Genomic DNA, 18483 nt, shown 5'->3' with positions numbered 1-18483 from the left:
GTGCCGGGCCGTACCGGGCTGTGCTGGGCCACACCGGGCTGTGCTGGGGCAGCCTGGGCTGGGCCATACGGAGCGGTGCTGAGCTGTGACCGAGCCCTGCGGGCCGTGCCCTGCGCCGTGCTGCCCAGCCATGGTGGCGGGGATGCTGATGCCGCTGGAGCGGCTCCGCTCCATCCTGGAGCTGCTGTTTCGCGAGGGTGTCCTGGTCGGGGAGCGGGACGGCTGCCCCCGGCGCACCCACCCGCAGCTGCCCGGCGTGGCCAACGTGGAGGTGCGGCGCGCCATGGCCTCGCTGCGCTCCCGCGGCCTCGTGCGACAGACGGCGGCCTGGCGACACCTCTACTGGTACCTGACGGACGCCGGCGTGGCCCACCTGCGCCAGTACCTGCGGCTGCCGCCGGACGTGGTGCCGCGCTCCCTGCAGCGCGTCCCCCGCCCCGCCGCCCCCCGGCCCGAGCCCCGGCGCGCCGCTGCCCCGGCCGGCGCTGGCACCCAGCGGGCGCGTCCCGCCGCCGGTGACCGCCTCTACCGCAGGAAGGACGAGGCCGAGGGGCACGTGGAAGCCGTCGCCGGCACCGCGGGGCAGGGGGTGTGCCGGCCGCCCCCCCAGCCCGGCCCGGCCGCAGGTACCGACCAGCGCCCCGGGGAGCTCTCGTGGGTGGGGGGCACTCGAGCCCCGCTGCTGCCGGGGGGGGTCTGGGACAAGGACAAATCCTTAAGCTCCCCTAAACCCCCCCAGTTCCGAGCCGAGGATGGGGTGGGGGTACCTGCAGGCTCCTGCACTGCCTGAGGAGGGAGGAGGGCGCTGGGGGCTCCTCGCCGTGTGCCCCTGACCCCACGGGGATGCTCTGGGCAGGAGCGGTCCCTGGGGGATCATGGGGGGCTGGGGTGCAGTGAGGTGGCTTCCCGGGGTCCCTAGAGGGCGGTGGGGTGGCAGGACCCCGGGTCCTGCAGGGGTGGCATTGGCGGGGGGGGGCTGTGCCGTGGGGTGTCCGTGCCGTGGGGAGCAGCGCTTCAGGGGGCCCGTGGCAGGGGCTGGGACATTCCGTGGGGATTTTGCGCCCCGAGGTCCCCGCGGGGCCTGGGGTGGGTCGGACAGACGGCGGCAGCTGGGGCGGGCAGCGCTGCTGGGGAGGGGGCTGCCACTGCGGCAGGGGGGTCCCCAACCCCGCCTCCCCGGCGACACGCGATCCCGACACACGATCGGCGGCAGCTGGACCCGGCGGGGGTGCGGGGCGTCCGGTGTCCCTCCCCCCCGGGCGGGGCAGCTGCGGTGTCGCTCCGAGGCGGCGGTGAGGGCCCCCCCCGATCCCCCCGGGCTGTGAGTCAGCCCGTGGCCGTGGGCAGCCGCCTCCGGTCCAAGTTTCCAGCCTGGAGGCGCCGAGCCCGGTCCCTGCCAGCGCCGTGAGTCACCGGCCGGCGGGGGGGCCGGGCCCGCGGCGCTGCTGCCCCGTGGGTGCGGGTCCTGCGCGGGCGGCACCCACGTCCCGTGGGGACGGGAGGGGTTCCCCGGAGCTCTTCCCGGGGGTCGCATTTCGCGCTGGGCTCGGGGGCTGCGGTGTCCCCCGACCCTCGCGTGGGACGCGATCGCGGCGCCGCGCCCGTCCCGTCCAGTCCCGCCGCCAGCGGATCCGGCTCCGCGCTTTCCCTCCGCCCCGGGAGCCGCTGCCGGAAAATCCGGCCTGGAGTCCCGGCTTGCGGGGACGGGGTCGCGCTGGCGGCGGGGGTTGCGGGGTCCCCGCGGGGCGGAAGGGGTCCCGGGACCCCCCATCGGCCCCATTTTCCCCCCTGCTCGGGGGCGCGGCCTCCCTCAGCGCGGGGCCGTGCCGGGGCTCCTTAGTCTCGATGTCACGGCGACCCCCGAGGTGACGGTCACCACCCGCCCCGCTGCCGGGGGGTCCGGGGGTCCTGGGGCGCCGCCGCGGTCGCCCCGTCCCGCCCCCGCCCGTGTCATGTTCTAACTCGGGCTCGGTGACGGGCCCCGGTTATTTATATCGACACCCGCTCCCTGCCCGCCCCCCCCTAGCCCCCGCCGCCACCGGCGGAGCCGCGCTGCGCCCTCGCTCACGCTCCGCACCTGTCCGCACCCTGCCCGCACCTGCCCGCTCCCTGCCTGCCCATGAAGGTCGTACCGGGTGGGTGAGACCGGTGGGGCTGCGGAAAGGACGGGAACGGGGGGGGGGCTGGCGCCGCCGGGGCGCCTTGTCCCGGGATATAAAAAGCCGGGATGAAGGGGACACTGGAGGAGGGGGGGTGAAGACGCGGAACGGGGGGGCCCTGCCGGTGCGGCGGGCAGGAGGCGTCTCCACGGCGCGGTTCGGGAGGGGTTAAGGCGGAGAGGGCGCTGCCCCGTGGGGGCGGGCGCTGGTTCGTCCCTGACCCGCCGAGCCCGGCCGGTGCCGAGCCCGTGCCGTGCCCCTCATGGAGGACACCGGGTCCCTGTTCCCATCGCTGGTGGCGGCGGGGCACGCGGCATCCCTCGCCCTGGTCTGGTACTGGCGGCGGCAGCGGGACGAGCCGGGGGGCACCGGTGAGTTGGGCTCCGCTCGGCCCCCCCGCGCCGCGCTCGGCTCGGCCCCTCGCCCCGCCCACCCGGCCCGGGCACGGGGGGAGCCGCTCGACACCTGCACCGCGCCGGGTCCCGAGTGGGTGGGGGGTCCTGCGGGGACCTGGGGGGGCCCCACCCACCGTGGGGTGGGCGACAAGGGGAGCGACGTGCTGCCCTGGCTTCTGGGGGGCGTCACCGGCCGTGGGGCAGCATCCCGGTGGGAGTGGTACCCAGGCCGGGGGGGTGATGGTACCCAGGGGTGACTCAGCACGGACAGAGTGTGCCCCCCCGGTGCCGCCGGCCCGTGCCCACCCCTGTCCACTCTGGCCCTTTCTCGAGTGGGGGTCCCGCCAGGAGCTTCCCGGCGCTGGGCTGGCTGCCCAAACCCTCCCGCAGCATCCCCATCCCGAGGCGTGGAGGTGCCAAATGCTTTTGGGGACAGAGATCTGGTGACAGAGGGGGCCGGGAAGGGCCGAGAGGGTGCCGGTGTCTGGGGGTCCCGTGAGACCCCCACGCACCCCCCAAGCCACCTGCATCCGAGCTGCCGGGGCTCTGCCGGCGGCCCCGGCCCTCCCGCCCCCCCGGCACTTTCCAGGGCGTTGGCCGCGGCTTCCGTCGGTCTGCGTGTGGCACCGGGCACCGTCACGCGGCCGCCGCCGCTCCGGGATGGCTCCGCTCCCGCGGCCGCCGCACTGGGAACGCGCCGAGCCCGCGGCCGGTGCGAGCCGCGGCGGCCGCTGCCGCTGCCGGTGCCGGTGCCAGATAAGGCGGGCAGGGCACCTTGGGCGGCCCGGAGCCCCCGCCGGGGGGGACACCGGGGCTGGGCCGCTGTCCCTGGCGCGGCTCCAGCCCGAAGGACACCCCCAAGGTCGCACCTGCCGGGGCCCATCACTGGGAGCTGGGAGCGCCCGGGGGGCTCGGGCAGCATCGGCTGCGCTGGGCGGTGCTGAGGGCTGCACTCTGCCGCCCCCCGGGGCTCGGGGGGTGCCCCCGGTGGTGCCCGGGGTACCCCTGCCGGGGCAGGGGGTTTGGGTTAGAGCTGTTCATGAAACCCTCCTGGGGGGGAAGGGGCGCTGCCCGGTGCCCACAAAGGGGGTTGCCTGTGCCAACAAGGGGCTTCCCAGTGCCCACAAAGGGGGTTCCCGGTGCCCGCACGGGGCTGCCCGGTGCCCAAAAAGGGGGTTCCCAGTGCCAACAAGGGGCTTCCCGGTGCCCACAAAGGGGGTTCCCGGTGCCCACAAAGGGGCTGCCCGGTGCCCATGAAGAGGCTACCCGGTGCCCACGAAGGGGCTACCCGCGGGGGGCTTCCCGGTGCCCACGGTGGGTTTGTCGGTACCAACGAGGGGCTTCTCGGTTCCCACGAAGGGGCTGCCCGGTACCAAGAAGGGTCTGCCCGGTGCCAGCAAGGGGCTGCCCGGTGCCCACGGTGGGTTTGTAGGTACTAACAAGGGGCTTCACGGTGCCCACGAGGGGCTGTACCAGCTGCTCTCGGCGTCACTGGTGGCACAGTGCCCAGGCAGGTGTTTTCGGGGAACCGAAAAGCTCAGCCGGAACTCCCGTCCGGGTCCGCATGGCCGTGCCCGCGGGGCTGCGAGGCAGAGCGCTGCAGGGCAGAGGGCTGAGGAAGCTCGGGCGGGCGAGGCAGAGCTTGGCAGCCTGGCGGCGGCGCCGGCTGGTTTTGGCAGCAGGATGCCGCTGTTTGTTTGGCTCCGCTCCGGTTTCCAAGGCTGCCAGAGACGTGGCGGCAGCGGGCGGGTGGGGGCCCCAGAGGTTTGGGAACCCCCCCCGTGTCCCCCTTTCCGCTCCACTCAGCTTTTCCACCGCGCTGGCGGCTCTGGCTGTGCCAGGCCGGGAGCGTTGTTGGATGTTGCTTCTGGCCGCAGCAGTGACTCACCGGCCTCGAGGGGCCGCGGCTGGCAACCACCGGCACCCCCGGCACGGCCTCCGCCCCCGGCGCTGCCTCCGGCGGCCACGGGGAATCTCTTCCCGCCGCTGTCCCACGTCCTCCGCGGTGCAGCCGTGGGAAGCGTCCCGGAGCCGTGGGAAGCGTGGCGGGGCCCTGGCAGCGTGCGGGAAGCGTGGCGGGCGTGGCGGGCGCATCCCACGGGACACGTGTCCCGTTCCAGGCGGTGTTCGCCGTTTGCAGGCTGCTATCGCCCCTCCTCGGCCCCCCCGGCTCCTTATCTCCGCAGCACAGATGCGACGCTGCCGCTGCCGTGGGGCTGAGCCGTGCCTCGGCACCGTGCCATGCCGTGCCGTGCCGTGCCGTGCCGTGCCCAGCCCCCGCTCCCGGGCCTTGCTGCTGGCCTGGTTCGTCCTGGCCTGCTTGTGCCATGTTGGGTTTTAACTTTAGACCCCCCTCAAGCCCCCGAGGCCCCCCGAGACCCCCGTGCTCCCCCAGCCCCCTCAGTGCCCCGAGTGCTGGCACGGGCTGCAGCTGATCAAACCACTCCAGCGCCTCCCTGACCGGGGGTCCTGTGCCATGCCGTGCCATGCCATGCCGTGCCGTGCCATGCCATGCCATGCCGTGCCATGCCATGCCATGCCATGCCATGCCTGGTGGTTGCAGCCCCTCCAGCTGCGTGCCAGCTGCCCGCTGCGCTCTGCCCACAGCCCTGCGGGCCCGGGGGGTCCCAGCAGAGCGGCCGGGGCTGGGCTCTGCTGCCCAAGAGCAGGAGGAGCCGGGCTGGCGGAGGCCGTGGGCTGTGTGAGTCACTGGCCGCGCTCTGGCCGCGCTCCGGGCGCGGATTCCGCTGCACTCCCACCAGACGCGGCCGGACGCCGAGCGGGGCGGGGGGCGCCATGGGCTTCTCGCTCTGCTGCTGCTGCTGCTGCGGGCCTGGAGAAGGTGACCTGCGGGCCGGGGGGTTTGGGGGGACATCGGGATGCCGTGGCATCCCCCAGGACCCCCGTCCCCGCCGTAAACCCCTTCCCAGCACAAACGGGTCCGGCCCTGCGGTGCTGCCGGGCTCGTCCGACCGCGGGCGGGGGCACAGGGGGTCTCGGCAGCTTGGGGGGCGCCGGTGGGGAAAACAGCCCCCGGAAAACGCGCTGAGGGCTGCCCTCGGCACAGGGACCCCCGTGGGGAGAGGAAGCCGGGAGGAATGGGAGGAATGGGGGCTGGAGGAAGCGGTTTGTGCTGGGGGGCACAGGCTGCCCCCACCCCCAGGGGGGGCTCTGTGTGTGTGGAGGGGCCGGGCCGCGGGGGCTGGAGGTGTCGGGGTGCCCCGTGACCGCGGTAGCGGCTGGTCCTGGGGGCTCCGGCTGTGTGTGCGGGGCGCCGGCTCCCAGCACGGGGGTCCTGAGTGCGGGAGGGGCCGTCCCGTCCGGGCATCACAACACGGGCTGTGGGATGGAGTTTGCCCCGGGCTGCAGGGACGGGGTGTTCCCCCCGGATCTCTCCGGTTCCCCCGGGTGCCACGGGCGGTGGCGCAGCCGGGGCCGCTGAGGGGAGGGCGGGGCGGAGCGGGGCGGGTCCCGCCCGTTTCCCCCCCCCTCTCCCGTCCCGTCCGCCCGGTGCCGCTGGTCGGTCCCGGCCGTGGGTCCGTCCGTCCGTCCGTCGGTCGGTGCATGGTGGGTCCCGTCCGCGCTCGTCCGGCGGAGCGGCGCGGCCATGTCGGGTCCCGGTGGGGACTGGCTGAGCGGCGGCTCCGGGCCCGAGCGGCGGCGGTACCTGAGCGCCCGGCTCTGCTGCACCGGTGACCGAGGGGAGCGGGGCCGGGGGGGCGCGGGGCAGCGGGCGGCGCGTCCCGGGGCGGGGGGGGAGCGCGGGGGGCTCGCGGGAACGGGGGGGCGGGAGCGGCGGGACGGGGGGGACCCGGGAACGGCGGGAGGGCGGGGGACACCGGGAAGGGCGGGGTGTGCGCGGATCCCCCCCTCGAGCGACGCCCCCTCTGTGACCCCGCCCTGAGGCCAGGCTGGGCTGCGCTGCGTTTGGGGCGGGCTCCGCCGGGAAAGGGTGGTTGTGTAAACGTGTGTGCGTGTTTGTGTGTGTTTGTGTGTGTTTGTGTGTGTTTGTATGTGTGTGTGTTTGTGTGTGTTTGTGTGTGTTTGTGTGTCTGTGTGTTTGTGAGTGTTTGTGTGTGTGTGTGTGCGTGTTTGTGTGTGTTTGTGCGTGTTTGTGTGTGTTTGTGTGTGTTTGTGTGTGTGTGTGTTTGTGAGTGTTTGTGTGTGTTTGTGTGTGTGTGTGTTTGTGCGTGTTTGTGTGTGCGTGTTTGTGTGTGTTTGTGTGTGTGTGTGTTTGTGCGTGTTTGTGTGTGTTTGTGCGTGTTTGTGTGTGTTTGTGTGTGTGCGTGTTTGTGCGTGTTTGTGTGTGTTTGTGTGTGTGTGTTTGTGAGTGTTTGTGTATGTTTGTGTGTGTTTGTGTGTGTGTGTGTTTGTGCGTGTTTGTGTGTGTTTGTGCATGTTTATGTGTGTGTGTGTTTGTGCGTGTTTGTGTGTGGCTCTGGTGTGTGTGTGCATGTCTGTGTGTGTGCACACACGTGCCTGTGCCTGTGCACACGTGTGTGAGAGCATGTGCACACCTGTGGGGGCCAGTGCAGGTGTGTCTCAGCATGCACATGTGTGTGTGTGTGTGTGTTTGTGCACACAGGTGTCCTGGTGTGTGTGTGTACAAATGTGTCACACGCAGTGGCACACAGATGTGTTCTGTGTGTGTGTGTGCACAGATGTGTCACACAGAGTGGCACACAGATGTATTCTGTGTGTCCATGTGTCTGTGTGTCTGTTTGTCTGTGTGTGCATGCTGTGTGTCTGTGTGTCTGTGTCTGTCTGTGTGTCCCTGTGTGCAGGCCATGTTTCTGTCTGTCTGTGTGTGTGTGTGTCCGTTTGTGCACGCTGTGTGTCTGTCTATCTGTCTGTGTGTCCCTGTGTGCAGGCCATGTCTGTCTGTCTGTGTGTATGTCCGTGTGTGCACGCTGTGTGTCTGTCTGTCTGTCTGTGTGTCCCTGTGTGCAGGCCGTGTGTCTGTCTGTCTGTGTGTCCCTGTGTGCAGGCTGTGTGTCTGTCTGTCTGTCTGCGTGTCCCTGTGTGCAGGCCGTGTCTGTGTGTGTGTGTGTGTGTCCCTGTGTGCAGGCCGTGTGTCTGTCTGTCTGTCTGTGTGTCCCTGTGTGCAGGCCGTGTGTCTGTCTATCTGTCTGTGTGTGCCGTGTGTGCAGGCTGTGTGTCTGTCTGTCTGTCTGCGTGTCCCTGTGTGCAGGCCGTGTCTGTGTGTGTGTGTGTGTGTCCCTGTGTGCAGGCTGTGTGTCTGTCTGTCTGTGTGTCCCTGTGTGCAGGCCGTGTGTCTGTCTATCTGTCTGTGTGTCCCTGTGCGCAGGCCGTGTGTCTGTCCCAGCTCATCTCCCCGTTCCCACCCACCCTGCCGTGCTCCCATGCCTTGGGGAGCCGCTGCCCCCAGTGCCCCGTGTGCCCATCCTGCCGTGCCAGGTGCCCCAGGTCCCCCTGTGTGTGTCACTGCGGGGACCCCCTGGCACTGACCCCCTCCCTGTGCCAATCCCCGCTCGCTGCTGATGCCCTCAGACCCTGGCACCTCCTGGCACTCCCTGGCGTGGGGCTCGAGGTCTCCCCCAGCCCCGGTGCTCTGCCGCCGCCTTGTCCCGGCCTGGTGCGTGGCGGTGTCACCCGGGTGTCACCACGGCGCTGGTGCGGCCCCGGTGGTGGCAGCGCCCGTTCTGTGCCTCGGGGTGCGGGTGCCCGGCGCGGTGTCGAGGTGGGGGCGGCTCGGCGGCTCCCGGGGGTTCCCCCGGAGCCCCGAGGGTGGGAGACGCCGTGGGAGGGAGCCGGGCCGGCCCGGTGGCGTCGGCACCCGCGGGCGAGACTGAGGCGCTCCTGCCCGGCCGGCCCGGCTGGCCCGGGAGCCGCCGGAGCCGGGAGCTGCCGGAGCCGGGAGCTGCCAGGGCCGGGAGCTGCCAGGGCCGGGAGCCGGGCGCCGCCTGCCCCGGGAGCCGCCGGGGAAGGTGCCAGGAGCCGCCCCGGCAGGTCTTCAAAGAGCTCGCTCTGACGCCGCCGCGTCCTCCCGGCCGGTACCTGCGGGAGCCGGGGGTGCCGGTTCTGGGGGTGCCGGTTCTGGGGGTGCCGTGCTGGGGGTGCCGGTGCCGGTCGGGGGTGCCGGTTCTGGGGGTGCCGTGCTGGGGGTGCCGGTGCCGGTCGGGGATGCCGGTGATGGGGGTGCCCGTTCTGGGGATGCCCGTTCTGGGGGTGCCGGTTCTGGGGGTGCCGGTGATGGGGGTGCCCGTTCTGGGGGTGCCCGTTCTGGGGGTGCCGTGCTGGGGATACCGGTGCTGGGGGTGCCGGTTCTGGCGTTGCCCTTCCGCCCTTCACCTCGCAGCGATCCTGCCGCAACCCAGGAAATTCCCCTGGCTGCCCTGAAGGTCTCCGATCCCTCCCTCAGGGTTCCGAGTCCTCCAGGGCAGCCAGAGGAATTTCCTGGGTTCCGACACGATCCCAGGCTCTCGGGCCCGGCTCAGAACCCTCCGGCCCCGGTGCCGAGGTTCGGCCGGTGTGAGCGCGGTGCCGGAGCGCAGCGGTGCCACCCTTGTGACCGCCCTGGCGGTGTCACCGCCGCGTCCCTCCCTCTCTGCCCCGGTGGCACCTTCGGCCGTGTCGCGGTAGCCGCGGCTCCGGGGTGTCCCTGCCTCCCCCGACGTGCGTCAGCAGGGCTCCCACCGCGCTCCGGGCGCCAGATGTGCCTGTGCCAGATGTGCCTGTGCCAGATGTGCCCGTGCCAGATGCGCTCTCGGCGGAAAAATGTGCGTGCCGGGGCCGGGGCCGGGCCGGTGCCGCCCGCATTCCGCGGCGGCCGCGCTGGCTCCGTCCCAGCGGGCATCGGCCCGGCCGCTCCCTGACGGGCCCCCGCACCCACGGCGTGTCACGGGTGGGTGTCGGGCTCGGTGTCACGGGTGGGCGGCGGCCGGCGGGGCTCCCGGGGCGCCGCCGGTGCGCGGTTGGACCGTGAGTCACGGCAGGCAGGACGAGGCCGCGGCCCCGCGTCCTTTGGACTCCGCACCGGGGACGGGCAGCGCCCGCCGCTGCCAAACGGGGGTGCAGACACGGATATTGGGGTGCAGACATGAGTGTTGGGGTGCAGACATGGGTGTTGGGGTGCAGACATGGGTACTGGGGTGCAGACATGGATATTGGGGTGCAGACATGAGTGTTGGGGCGCAGACATGAGTGTTGGGGTGCAGACATGGGTACTGGGGTGCAGACATGGGTGTTGGGGTGCAGACATGGGTGTTGGGGTGCAGACACGGATATTGGGGTGCAGACATGAGTGTTGGGGTGCAGACATGGGTGTTGGGGTACAGACATCGGTACTGGGGTTCAGACATGGATACTGGGATGCAGACATGGCTGTTGGGGTGCAGACATGGATATTGGGGGCGCAGACATGGATATTGGGGTGCAGACATGGATATTGGGGTGCAAACATGGATGTTGGGGTGCAGACATGGATATTGGGTTGTAGACACGGATATTGGGGTGCAGACATGAGTGTTGGGGCGCAGACATGAGTGTTGGGGTGCAGACATGGGTACTGGGGTGCAGACATGGGTGTTGGGGCGCAGACATGGGTGTTGGGGCGCAGACATCGGTACTGGGGCGCAGACATGGATATTGGGCTGCAGACATGGATATTGGGTTGTAGACATGGCTGTTGGGTTTCAGACATGGATATTGGGGCGCAGACACGGCTGTTGGGGCGCAGACATGGATATTGGGGTGCAGACATGGATATTGGGGACGCAGACATGGATATTGGGGTGCAGACACGGGCGTTGGGGTGCAGGATATGGGCCTTAGGGCCCTGACGTGTGTGTTGGGGTGCAGACATGGCTATTGGGGTGTTGGCTATGCCAGGCTGGCAGCGCCCAGGGCACCCATGGCTGCACTTTCCCCAGCAGCTGCCACCACCCCTGCCGTGGATGACGTGGGTGGCGTTGGTGACGTTGGTGGCACGGGTGCTGCCCTGGGCAGGACTGGCAGCTCGGTGTCACCCCAAGGGCTGGGGATCCTCAGCCACCCTGGGGGTCCCCGGGCAGGGGATGCAGCACCCGGTGGGGCACAAGCCCTGAATTCACCCCGTGGTCCCCTCAGCTGACGTTGCCACCCACTGGGGGAGGGCGTTGGGTGATGAATCCCTGGGGAGGGGGATTCCTACCCTGCTGCCAGTGCCCCCGCCCCACTGGGTGCTGTAGGGCACAGGGCAGGGTGTGGGGTGCTGTCCTGGGGTGCTGTTGGGAGGGGAGCTGCTGGTGGGGCTGGTGTGTGCATGGGGGCACCCGGGGGAGGCTGTGGGGCTCAGTCTCCTATCCTGGGGATCCTCCAGCCCAGGGGGATGTGACCCTGAACCCCTCAAGAGGGGCCCCAGGGATCTGAGCCCCTCAAATGTGGGACCTGGGACTGGGGCTGGTGAACCCAGGGGCTTGAGCTGCAGGTGGGGGGAGCAGGGGTCCTACAGCCCCAGGGCGTGCGCTGGGGGTTCTGGGGTGGTCCCTGGGCTGTGGGACCAGGTGGTGCCAAAACCCCCACAGGGACTGAAGGTCCCATCTGGGGCCGGGAGTGTTGGGGAGCTCCTGACCATGGGGCCAGAGGGGTTCTGGGGACCCCCTGTGAGGGGCAAGGAGGGTCTTGACCTGGAAACCTGGGGGACCTGAGCCTCCAGAGCTTGGAAACCTGGTGGTGCTGGGGTGCGGTGACTGGGGCTCCAACAGCCCCAGGCTGTGGGTCCCACCCCCCACAGACTTGTGCTCCTCCCCAGGGTCCCAAGGCCCCGAGGTGTGGGGCAGGGGCTCTGGCCGCCCTGGGTGAGGGGTGAGGGGTTTCTGAGCACCCCGGTCTTCAGGAAGGAGTGTCCCACTCCCCGCACGTGCAGATGCGGGGGTCTCGGGCCCCGTGTGTGGGGCTGGGGGTGCCGGTTCCCCGTGGAGCGTCCCCGTGGCTGCTCCGTGGGTCCCATCCCGCCTGCAGGCGCAGCGAGGGAAGGGTTAAAGCTCAGGAGTTTCCTGTGGGCAGGGTCGGGGCGTGGGGCGGGGGGAGAGAGCCCCGTCTCCTCCCCGGGCCGCCCCACTCGCGGCGGGACCGGCGGCGGAGCGGGAGGGCAGAGCAGCAGAGTCGGGGCTCGGCTGTGTCGGGGCTCAGCTGTGTCGGGGCTCAGAATGTCCCGCCCGCGCCGCAGCTCGGAGGAGGCTCCGGCCCGAACGGGCTCCGAGGACAACCTGTACCTGGCCGTGCTGCGGGCGGCCGAGGGCCGCAAAGGTACCGAGCCCGGGGGGGCCTGGGGGGGCCGCCCACCATCGCATCCCCACCCGGGGCGGTGCCCCCGGGGCAGAGCCCCACACCGGGCCGGGGTCCCTGGGGACACCCCCAGGCTGGGCCCGTGTCCGCGGGGCTGTGGGCCCCCAGGCAGGCCGTGGGGCCACCCCACACCGGAGCGGTGTCCCCAGGTTGCTGTACCCAGGGCGGGCTGTGGGGCAGACCCCCACGCTGCGGGATATCTCCGGCTGTGGGGCAGACCCACACGCTTGGGGCGGTGTCTGCGGGCCGGGCTGTGGGGCAGAGCGCTGCAGACCCCCCGGCCGCCGCCCAGCTCCATCCCCGGTGCCCTCGTTCGCTTCCTGCCACGCCCTGCCCGGCCGCCCCGGCCCGGCCGCCCCGGGCTCTCCTGGTGCCGCCGCCGGGGGGTGGGCGCCGCTCCGGGGACCCCTTGGGTGCCAGCGCTGCGGGTGCCGGGGGATGGTGCGGGTGCCCCCGCTCGGCGCGCACTGCGCCCCACGTTTCCTTCCTTCCTCCCTTCCTTCCTCCCTCTCGCACCGTGGCCGCTCCTGGCCCGGCACGCCCTGGCCGTGCCGCGGAGCGCCCGCGGGGCTCTTGGGGCTGTGCAGCATCCCGGGGTGCTCCGCCGGCGGGGAGCGCAGGCTGCGGGGCGCTGGGTGCCGCGTGGGCAGATCCCGGCACGCTGCAGCGGGGCAAGACCCGGCACGCAGCGCCCGGCTCGCCACGGCGAGGGCAGGGGGGCGGCGCGGCTGCCGAGGCACCGGTGGCATCGCCCCGTGTGAATGGGGGGGTCACTTGTGCCCTCCGGACCCCCTCGGGGGCCTCGGGCTGGGTGTGGCACTGGCGGTGACACTGGGGACGCAGGGGACAGGAGAGCGGGCGCTGGCAGTGGGGTATGGGGTGCTGGGGGGTAGCGAGTGCTGGCAGTGGGGTATGGGGTGCTAGCAGTGGGGTATGGGGTGCTGGGGGTTAGCGGGGTGCTAGCAGTGGGATATGGGGTGCTGGGGGGTTAGTGGGGTGCTAGCAGTGGGGTATGGGGTGCTGGGGGTTAGCAGGGTGCTAGCAGTGGGATATGGGGTGCTGGGGGTTAGCGGGGTGCTGGCAGTGGGGTATGGGGTGCTGGGGGTTAGCGGGGTGCTAGCAGTGGGATATGGGGTGCTGGGGGGTTAGCGGGGTGCTAGCAGTGGGGTATGGGGTGCTGGGGGGTTAGTGGGGTGCTGGCAGTGGGGTATGGGGTGCTGGGGGTAGCGGGTGCTGGCAGTGGGGTATGGGGTGCTGGGGGTTAGCGGGTGCTGGCAGTGGGGTATGGGGTGCTGGCAGTGGGGTATGGGGTGCTGGGGGTAGCGAGTGCTGGCAGTGGGGTATGGGGTGCTGGCAGTGGGATATGGGGTGCTGGGGGGTAGCGGGTGCTGGCATTGGGGTGCTGGGGGGCAGTGGGGTGCTGCGGGGTGGGTCCTGTGCCATCCCGGGTTCCCATCCCGTGCGTCAGCATTCCCATGCCATCCCCTAATGACAGGGCAGCGGGCAGGGAGCGCCGTGACTCACTGCAGCCCTGCTTGGCCCCGTGCCCACAGAGAAGGGTGTCCTGGGGGTGTGGGGATGTCCTGGGGTGTCCCAGGGCTCTGGCAGTGCAGACGCTGCGTGGGCTCATCTCAGTCCCGTGCCTGTCCCACCAGGGCCCTGCCTGTGGGGCTGCAGCGGTGCCAGGACAAGCACCCCATGCCCTCGTGTCCGTGCCATGCCCGAACCGCTCAGCCAGTGCCCACCGAGCCCAGGGCAGGGCTGGGGCTCCTCACAGCCGTGCAGAGGGCTCGGGGTTGGGTGGGCACCTCCTGCTCCCTGCGGTCACAGGGACACAGAACATCCTGAGTTGAAAGGAGTCCCACAAGGATCACCAAGCCCCAGTGTTAATTTGCCCGTGCCGGGGTTGAACCTGCACCCTTGGCGTTATTAGCACCGCGCTCTGGCCAACTGATCTAATCGCGGAGTCGGTGTTGAGGTGCTGGTGGGTGCCGGCTGCTGCTGGCGCGGTGCTGGCACGCCGGGGCCGGTCCCCGTTAGCTGTTTCCTCTCCCCACACCCCCGTGACTCACCGTGCTTCCCCAGAGCGGTTGGCTCATCGCTTCCTGCGCCAGCCGTGCCCTGCGGTGCCACCGCCGGGGCCTGGTTTTGGCCGTGCCAAGACCCCGCTGCCACTGGCTCACCCGTGCCTCTCCTCTCTTGCAGATGAGCGAGATCGTGTCCAGAAGAAAACCTTCACCAAATGGGTCAACAAGCACCTTATCAAGGTATGGGCACCGCCAGTCCAGCGGGCACCGCTGCCCCAGCCGTCCCCTGCCCCAAATCACCCCCAGCCACAGCCCCGGGTGCTGCCACGGCCGAGGACGTGGCCGTGGAGGGTCCCTGGTGCTGGTGCTCCTGTGCCACACCTCTGGCCAAGGCCTCTCAGCTGCCCTCCAGGTGGGACCTGCCCTCCTGCTGCCCTCCCCGTATGCCAGGAGGGAACGGTGCCCTTGGCACCTGGGGATGTGTCCTGTGCTCTGCCGCCCTCAGTCCTGTCCCATGCCTCCAGTCCCCATTCCCTGCCCCGGGCAGAGCCCCCCCTTGGCGCCTGGCACGCCCTGGGACATGGCCCAGCCCCCCAGTGCGTCTCCACACGCCCCTGACCCTGCAGTGCCGTGGTGGCGCCGCCACGCTCTGCCCGTGCTGGGTCCCCTCTCAGCTCTCTCCTAACTGCTCTCTTCTCTCTGCCCTGTGCAGCACTGGCGACCAGAGGTAGGTCCTTCCTCTCTTTTTCTGTCTGTCCCACTGCGCTCTTCCTCTTTGCACACCCTGGGGCTGCCACTGTGGTAGGCAGTGGGCCTGACCCGTTCATGGTGGGCGGGGGGGTCTGACCCCTTCACGGTGGGTCTCTGCATGCCAGAGTGCTGCCAGAGGGATGCCAGAGTGGCGCCAGATCCATCCTGGCACAGGGGGAGCTGCTGTGTGTGTGTTTGGGGATCGTGGCACTGGGGGCACCAGCTGCACTTGGGGCTGTGTGTGTGAGCACCCGCTGCACTGGGGGGGTCACTGGGCCAGGGGGTGGCTGGGTGGGGGGAGTGCTCAGCTGCCCCTGGCTGGGGTAGGGGGTGTTCAGCTGCCCCCAGCCCCACTGGGAGGGGTAGGGGGTGCTCAGCTGCCCCTGGCAGGGGTGAGGGGTGCTCAGCTGCCCCCAGCCCCACTGGCAGGGTTGGGGGGGTCGTTCAGCTGCCCCCAGTGCCACTGGCAGGGGTAGGGGGTGCTCAGCTGCCCCTGGCAGGGGTGAGGGGTGCTCAGCTGCCCCCAGCCCCACTCGCAGGGTTAGGGGAGGTGTTCAGCTGCCCCCAGCCCCACTGGGAGGGTTAGGGGGGGTGCTCAGCTGCCCCCAGCCCCACTGGCAGGGGTAGGGGGGTGTTCAGCTTCCCCCAGCCCCACTGGCAGGGGTAGGGGGTGCTCAGTTGTCCCCAGCCCCACTGGCAGGGGTAGGGGGTGCTCAGCTGCCCCCAGCCCCACTGGGAGGGTTGGGGGGGTTGTTCAGCTGTCCCCAGCCCCCCTGACACCGTGGCTGTCCCCACAGGCGCAGCGCCATGTCAACGACCTGTACGAGGACCTGCGGGACGGGCACAACCTCATCTCGCTGCTGGAGGTGCTGTCGGGTGACACCCTGGTAGGTGCCACTCTGCCCTGCCCCGCGCTGTCCCCGCCTCGTGCTGGCACCCCTCCGCCGGCCGTCCTCGTCCTCCTCCTCATCCTCGTCCTCCCCCTCGCTGCCTGCCTCTGTTCCCTCTCTTCCTGCTTGGCCGTCGGTCCGTCCGTCCCGGTGCCCCTGGAGCGCCCGCGCCCCCCGCCTCTAACCTCTCTTTGCTTTGGTGCCCTCTCTGCTTCCTGGCGCCGGCCCCCGGCCCACCGCCGCCTTTGCCTCCTCCTCCTCCTTCCTCTCTCTGCTCCTCTCCGCTCGGCTCGGCTCGGCTCGGCCGGGGCAGCCCCGGGAGCGCGACGTCCTGCGGACCTTGCGGTTGGTGAGTGGTTCAGCCGTCGGTCAGCGCTCGGCGCGGCCCCGCGCGGCACGGAGCTGCGACGGCGGTGCCCAGCATGTCCCAGGACGGTCTGCATGCCGGCGCCCTGTGCCATGCCTGTCCCGGTGCCGCCCCAGGGCTCTGCTGCGTGCTCTGCCCGTCCGGGTGCCCCCCATGCCCAGGGCTGTGGGGGTGGGTTTCCCTGGGCCAGAACTCAGTGGCGGCAGCAGGAGGGAAAAGTTCATCCTCCACCAGCAGCATCCCTGGGAGCCATCCCACCCTGCTGGAGCTGGACTCGCTCCTGGCCCCACAGCTGGATGTGCTGCTGGCTCTGTGGGGTGGCTGGCAAGGGGGTGGCACGTGGCCACCAACTCCTGAGGTCTCACCCTAGGGCCAGCCCTGTCCCCGAGCAGCTGTGGGTCCATGGTGTCCCCTTTCTGTGGGACAGGAGTGACCCTGCTCTGTTGCTGAGTGGGGTCCATGGTGTCCCCTTTCTGTGGGACAGGAGTGACCCTGCTCTGTTGCTGAGTGGGGTCCATGGTGTCCCCTTTCTGTGGGACAGGAGTGACCCTGCTCCGTGGCTGAGTGGCACCAGGGGGTTCATGGAGTCGCCAGCTCTCCTGGCAGCCAAAGCTGGGCTCAGCTGGTGGAATGTTGGCATTGCCGTGGGGCAGGAACGTGTGGGGCAGCACCCAGGGGACCCTGGACCTCGGGACCCCCAAGTTTGGGGGGCTCACCCGGCTTGGCAGCTCCTGGTCCTGCTGGGGGGACACTGGAGCGTGCTGGGGAGCTGCATGGCGAGGCACCAAGGTGGCCATGGGGACACCAGCGCCGTCAGGGCCGTGCTGCCCTGGCACTGAGGCCAGTCCTGCCCGGGCAGTGCCTGCTGTGCCACCGGGGCCCTCGGCTCCCCCCGGGACGGCTCTGATGGTGCCGGAGCCGCCGGGCGGGGCGTGGGAGCAGCCGGTGCCGCGGGGGGAGCGCGGGGAGCGTCCCCACCCCTGCAGGGGCAAAGTGCGAGGGCGGTGCCACGGGTGGGAGCCATCGGCATGTGCGGCACTGCTGGGAGGGGCCGGGTGGCGCCGGGCTGGGGGCGGCCGCGGTGGCAGGACGGGGTTGGTGGCATCGTGCCGTGGTGTCACGGGGGGGCTGCGGTGGCAGGACGGGGTTGGTGGCATCGTGCCGTGGTGTCACGGGGGGGGCTGCGGTGGCAGGACGGTGTTGGTGGCATCATGTCGTGGTGTCACGGGGGGGCTGCGGTGACAGGACACAGCAGGGCTGTGTCCAGCGTGGCCTCGCTCACCGCTCTCCTCTCCCTCTCCCCCAGCCCCGGGAGAAGGGCCGGATGCGCTTCCACAAGCTGCAGAATGTCCAGATTGCCCTCAACTACCTGAAGCACCGGCAGGTGAGGATGGGGAGGGACCCCCGGGATGCCCATAACCCCCGGGGCTGTGCCGGGCCCGCCCCATCCCTGAGCCGCGTGTGCCCCGTGCCGCAGGTGAAGCTGGTGAACATCCGCAACGATGACATCGCCGACGGCAACCCCAAACTGACGCTGGGGCTCATCTGGACCATCATCCTCCACTTCCAGGTGAGCCCGGCGGGGTGGGGACGGGGCAGTGGGACCGAGGGGCCAGGATCTGTGGGGCTGGGGGCCTCCCCGGGCCGGTCTGGTCCCCAGTGGGGCAGGAGTGGTGTCACTGGCAGCGGCCATGCAGCGAGTGTCACCGTGCCAGTTTCCAGAGTAACCGCTGTGTCCTGGCAGATCTCAGACATCCAGGTGACCGGGCAGTCGGAGGACATGACGGCCAAGGAGAAGCTGCTGCTGTGGTCCCAGCGGATGGTGGAGGATTACCAGGGCCTGCGCTGCGACAACTTCACCACCAGCTGGAGGGACGGGCGCCTCTTCAACGCCATCATCCACCGGCACAGGTGGGCGCCGTGGTGGTGCCTGTGATCCATGTGTGAGATCCACACCATGGGCAGGCGTGTGCTCATGAACACCCATGACAGCCGCTCATGGGGCAGCCGTGCTGATCCTGTGCTCATGGGGCACTCATGCCTGTGCTCATGGGGTAGCTGTGCTGATCCTGTGCTCATGGGGCAGCTGATCCTGTGCTCATGGGGCACTCATGCCTGTGCTCATGGGGCAGCTGACCCTGTGCTCATGGGGCAGCCGTGCTGATCCTGTGCTCATGGGACACCCATGACAGCTCCTTATGGGGCAGCTGTGCTGATCCTGTGCTCATGGGGCACCCATGCCTGTGCTCATGGGGCAGCTGTGCCAATCCCGTGCTCATGGGGCAGCCGTGCTGATCCTGTGCTCATGGGGTACCCATGCCTGTGCTCATGGGGCAGCTGTGCTGATCCTGTGCTCATGGGGCACCCATGCCTGTGCTCATGGGGCAGCTGTGCTGATCCTGTGCTCATGGGACACCCATGACAGCTCCTTATGGTGCAGCTGTGCTGATCCTGTGCTCATGGGGCACCCATGCCTGTGCTCATGGGGCAGCTCTGTCAATCCTGTGTTCATGGGGAGCTGTGCTGATCCTGTGCTCATGGGGTGGCTGTGGCTGTGCCTGTGCTCATGGGGAGCTGTGCTGATCCTGTGCTCATGGGGCAGCCGTG

General features: G+C 70.2%; 2 protein-coding genes across 2 annotated transcripts in view; both read left to right on the top strand.

The window, feature by feature from the left end:
* PLEC (plectin) overlaps nt 1–18483 on the top strand; it is a 108636-nt gene that overhangs the window by 11041 nt on the left and 79112 nt on the right. Inside the window, exons 2-7 of the mRNA XM_066571308.1 lie at nt 14048–14109; nt 14582–14596; nt 15417–15506; nt 17183–17260; nt 17354–17446; nt 17621–17787. Of these exons, the coding sequence (XP_066427405.1) occupies nt 14048–14109; nt 14582–14596; nt 15417–15506; nt 17183–17260; nt 17354–17446; nt 17621–17787 (505 nt within the window). The remainder of the gene's footprint in view (nt 1–14047; nt 14110–14581; nt 14597–15416; nt 15507–17182; nt 17261–17353; nt 17447–17620; nt 17788–18483) is intronic.
* Nucleotides 131–790, top strand: LOC136570885 (small ribosomal subunit protein eS10B-like). The gene has a single exon (XM_066571290.1). It carries the CDS (start codon nt 131–133, stop codon nt 788–790), a length of 660 nt encoding a protein of 219 aa, XP_066427387.1.

Source organism: Molothrus aeneus, unplaced genomic scaffold (assembly GCF_037042795.1).
Source record: "Molothrus aeneus isolate 106 unplaced genomic scaffold, BPBGC_Maene_1.0 scaffold_43, whole genome shotgun sequence".
Classification (NCBI taxonomy): domain Eukaryota; kingdom Metazoa; phylum Chordata; class Aves; order Passeriformes; family Icteridae; genus Molothrus; species Molothrus aeneus.
The sequence above is the reverse complement of the archived record's forward strand: the minus strand, read 5'-3'. Positions and strand labels throughout refer to the sequence as shown.

Bases quoted from the DNA above. Each gene is read 5' to 3' on its own strand.
- LOC136570885 (XM_066571290.1), top strand. From the start codon at position 131: ATGGTGGCGGGGATGCTGATGCCGCTGGAGCGGCTCCGCTCCATCCTG.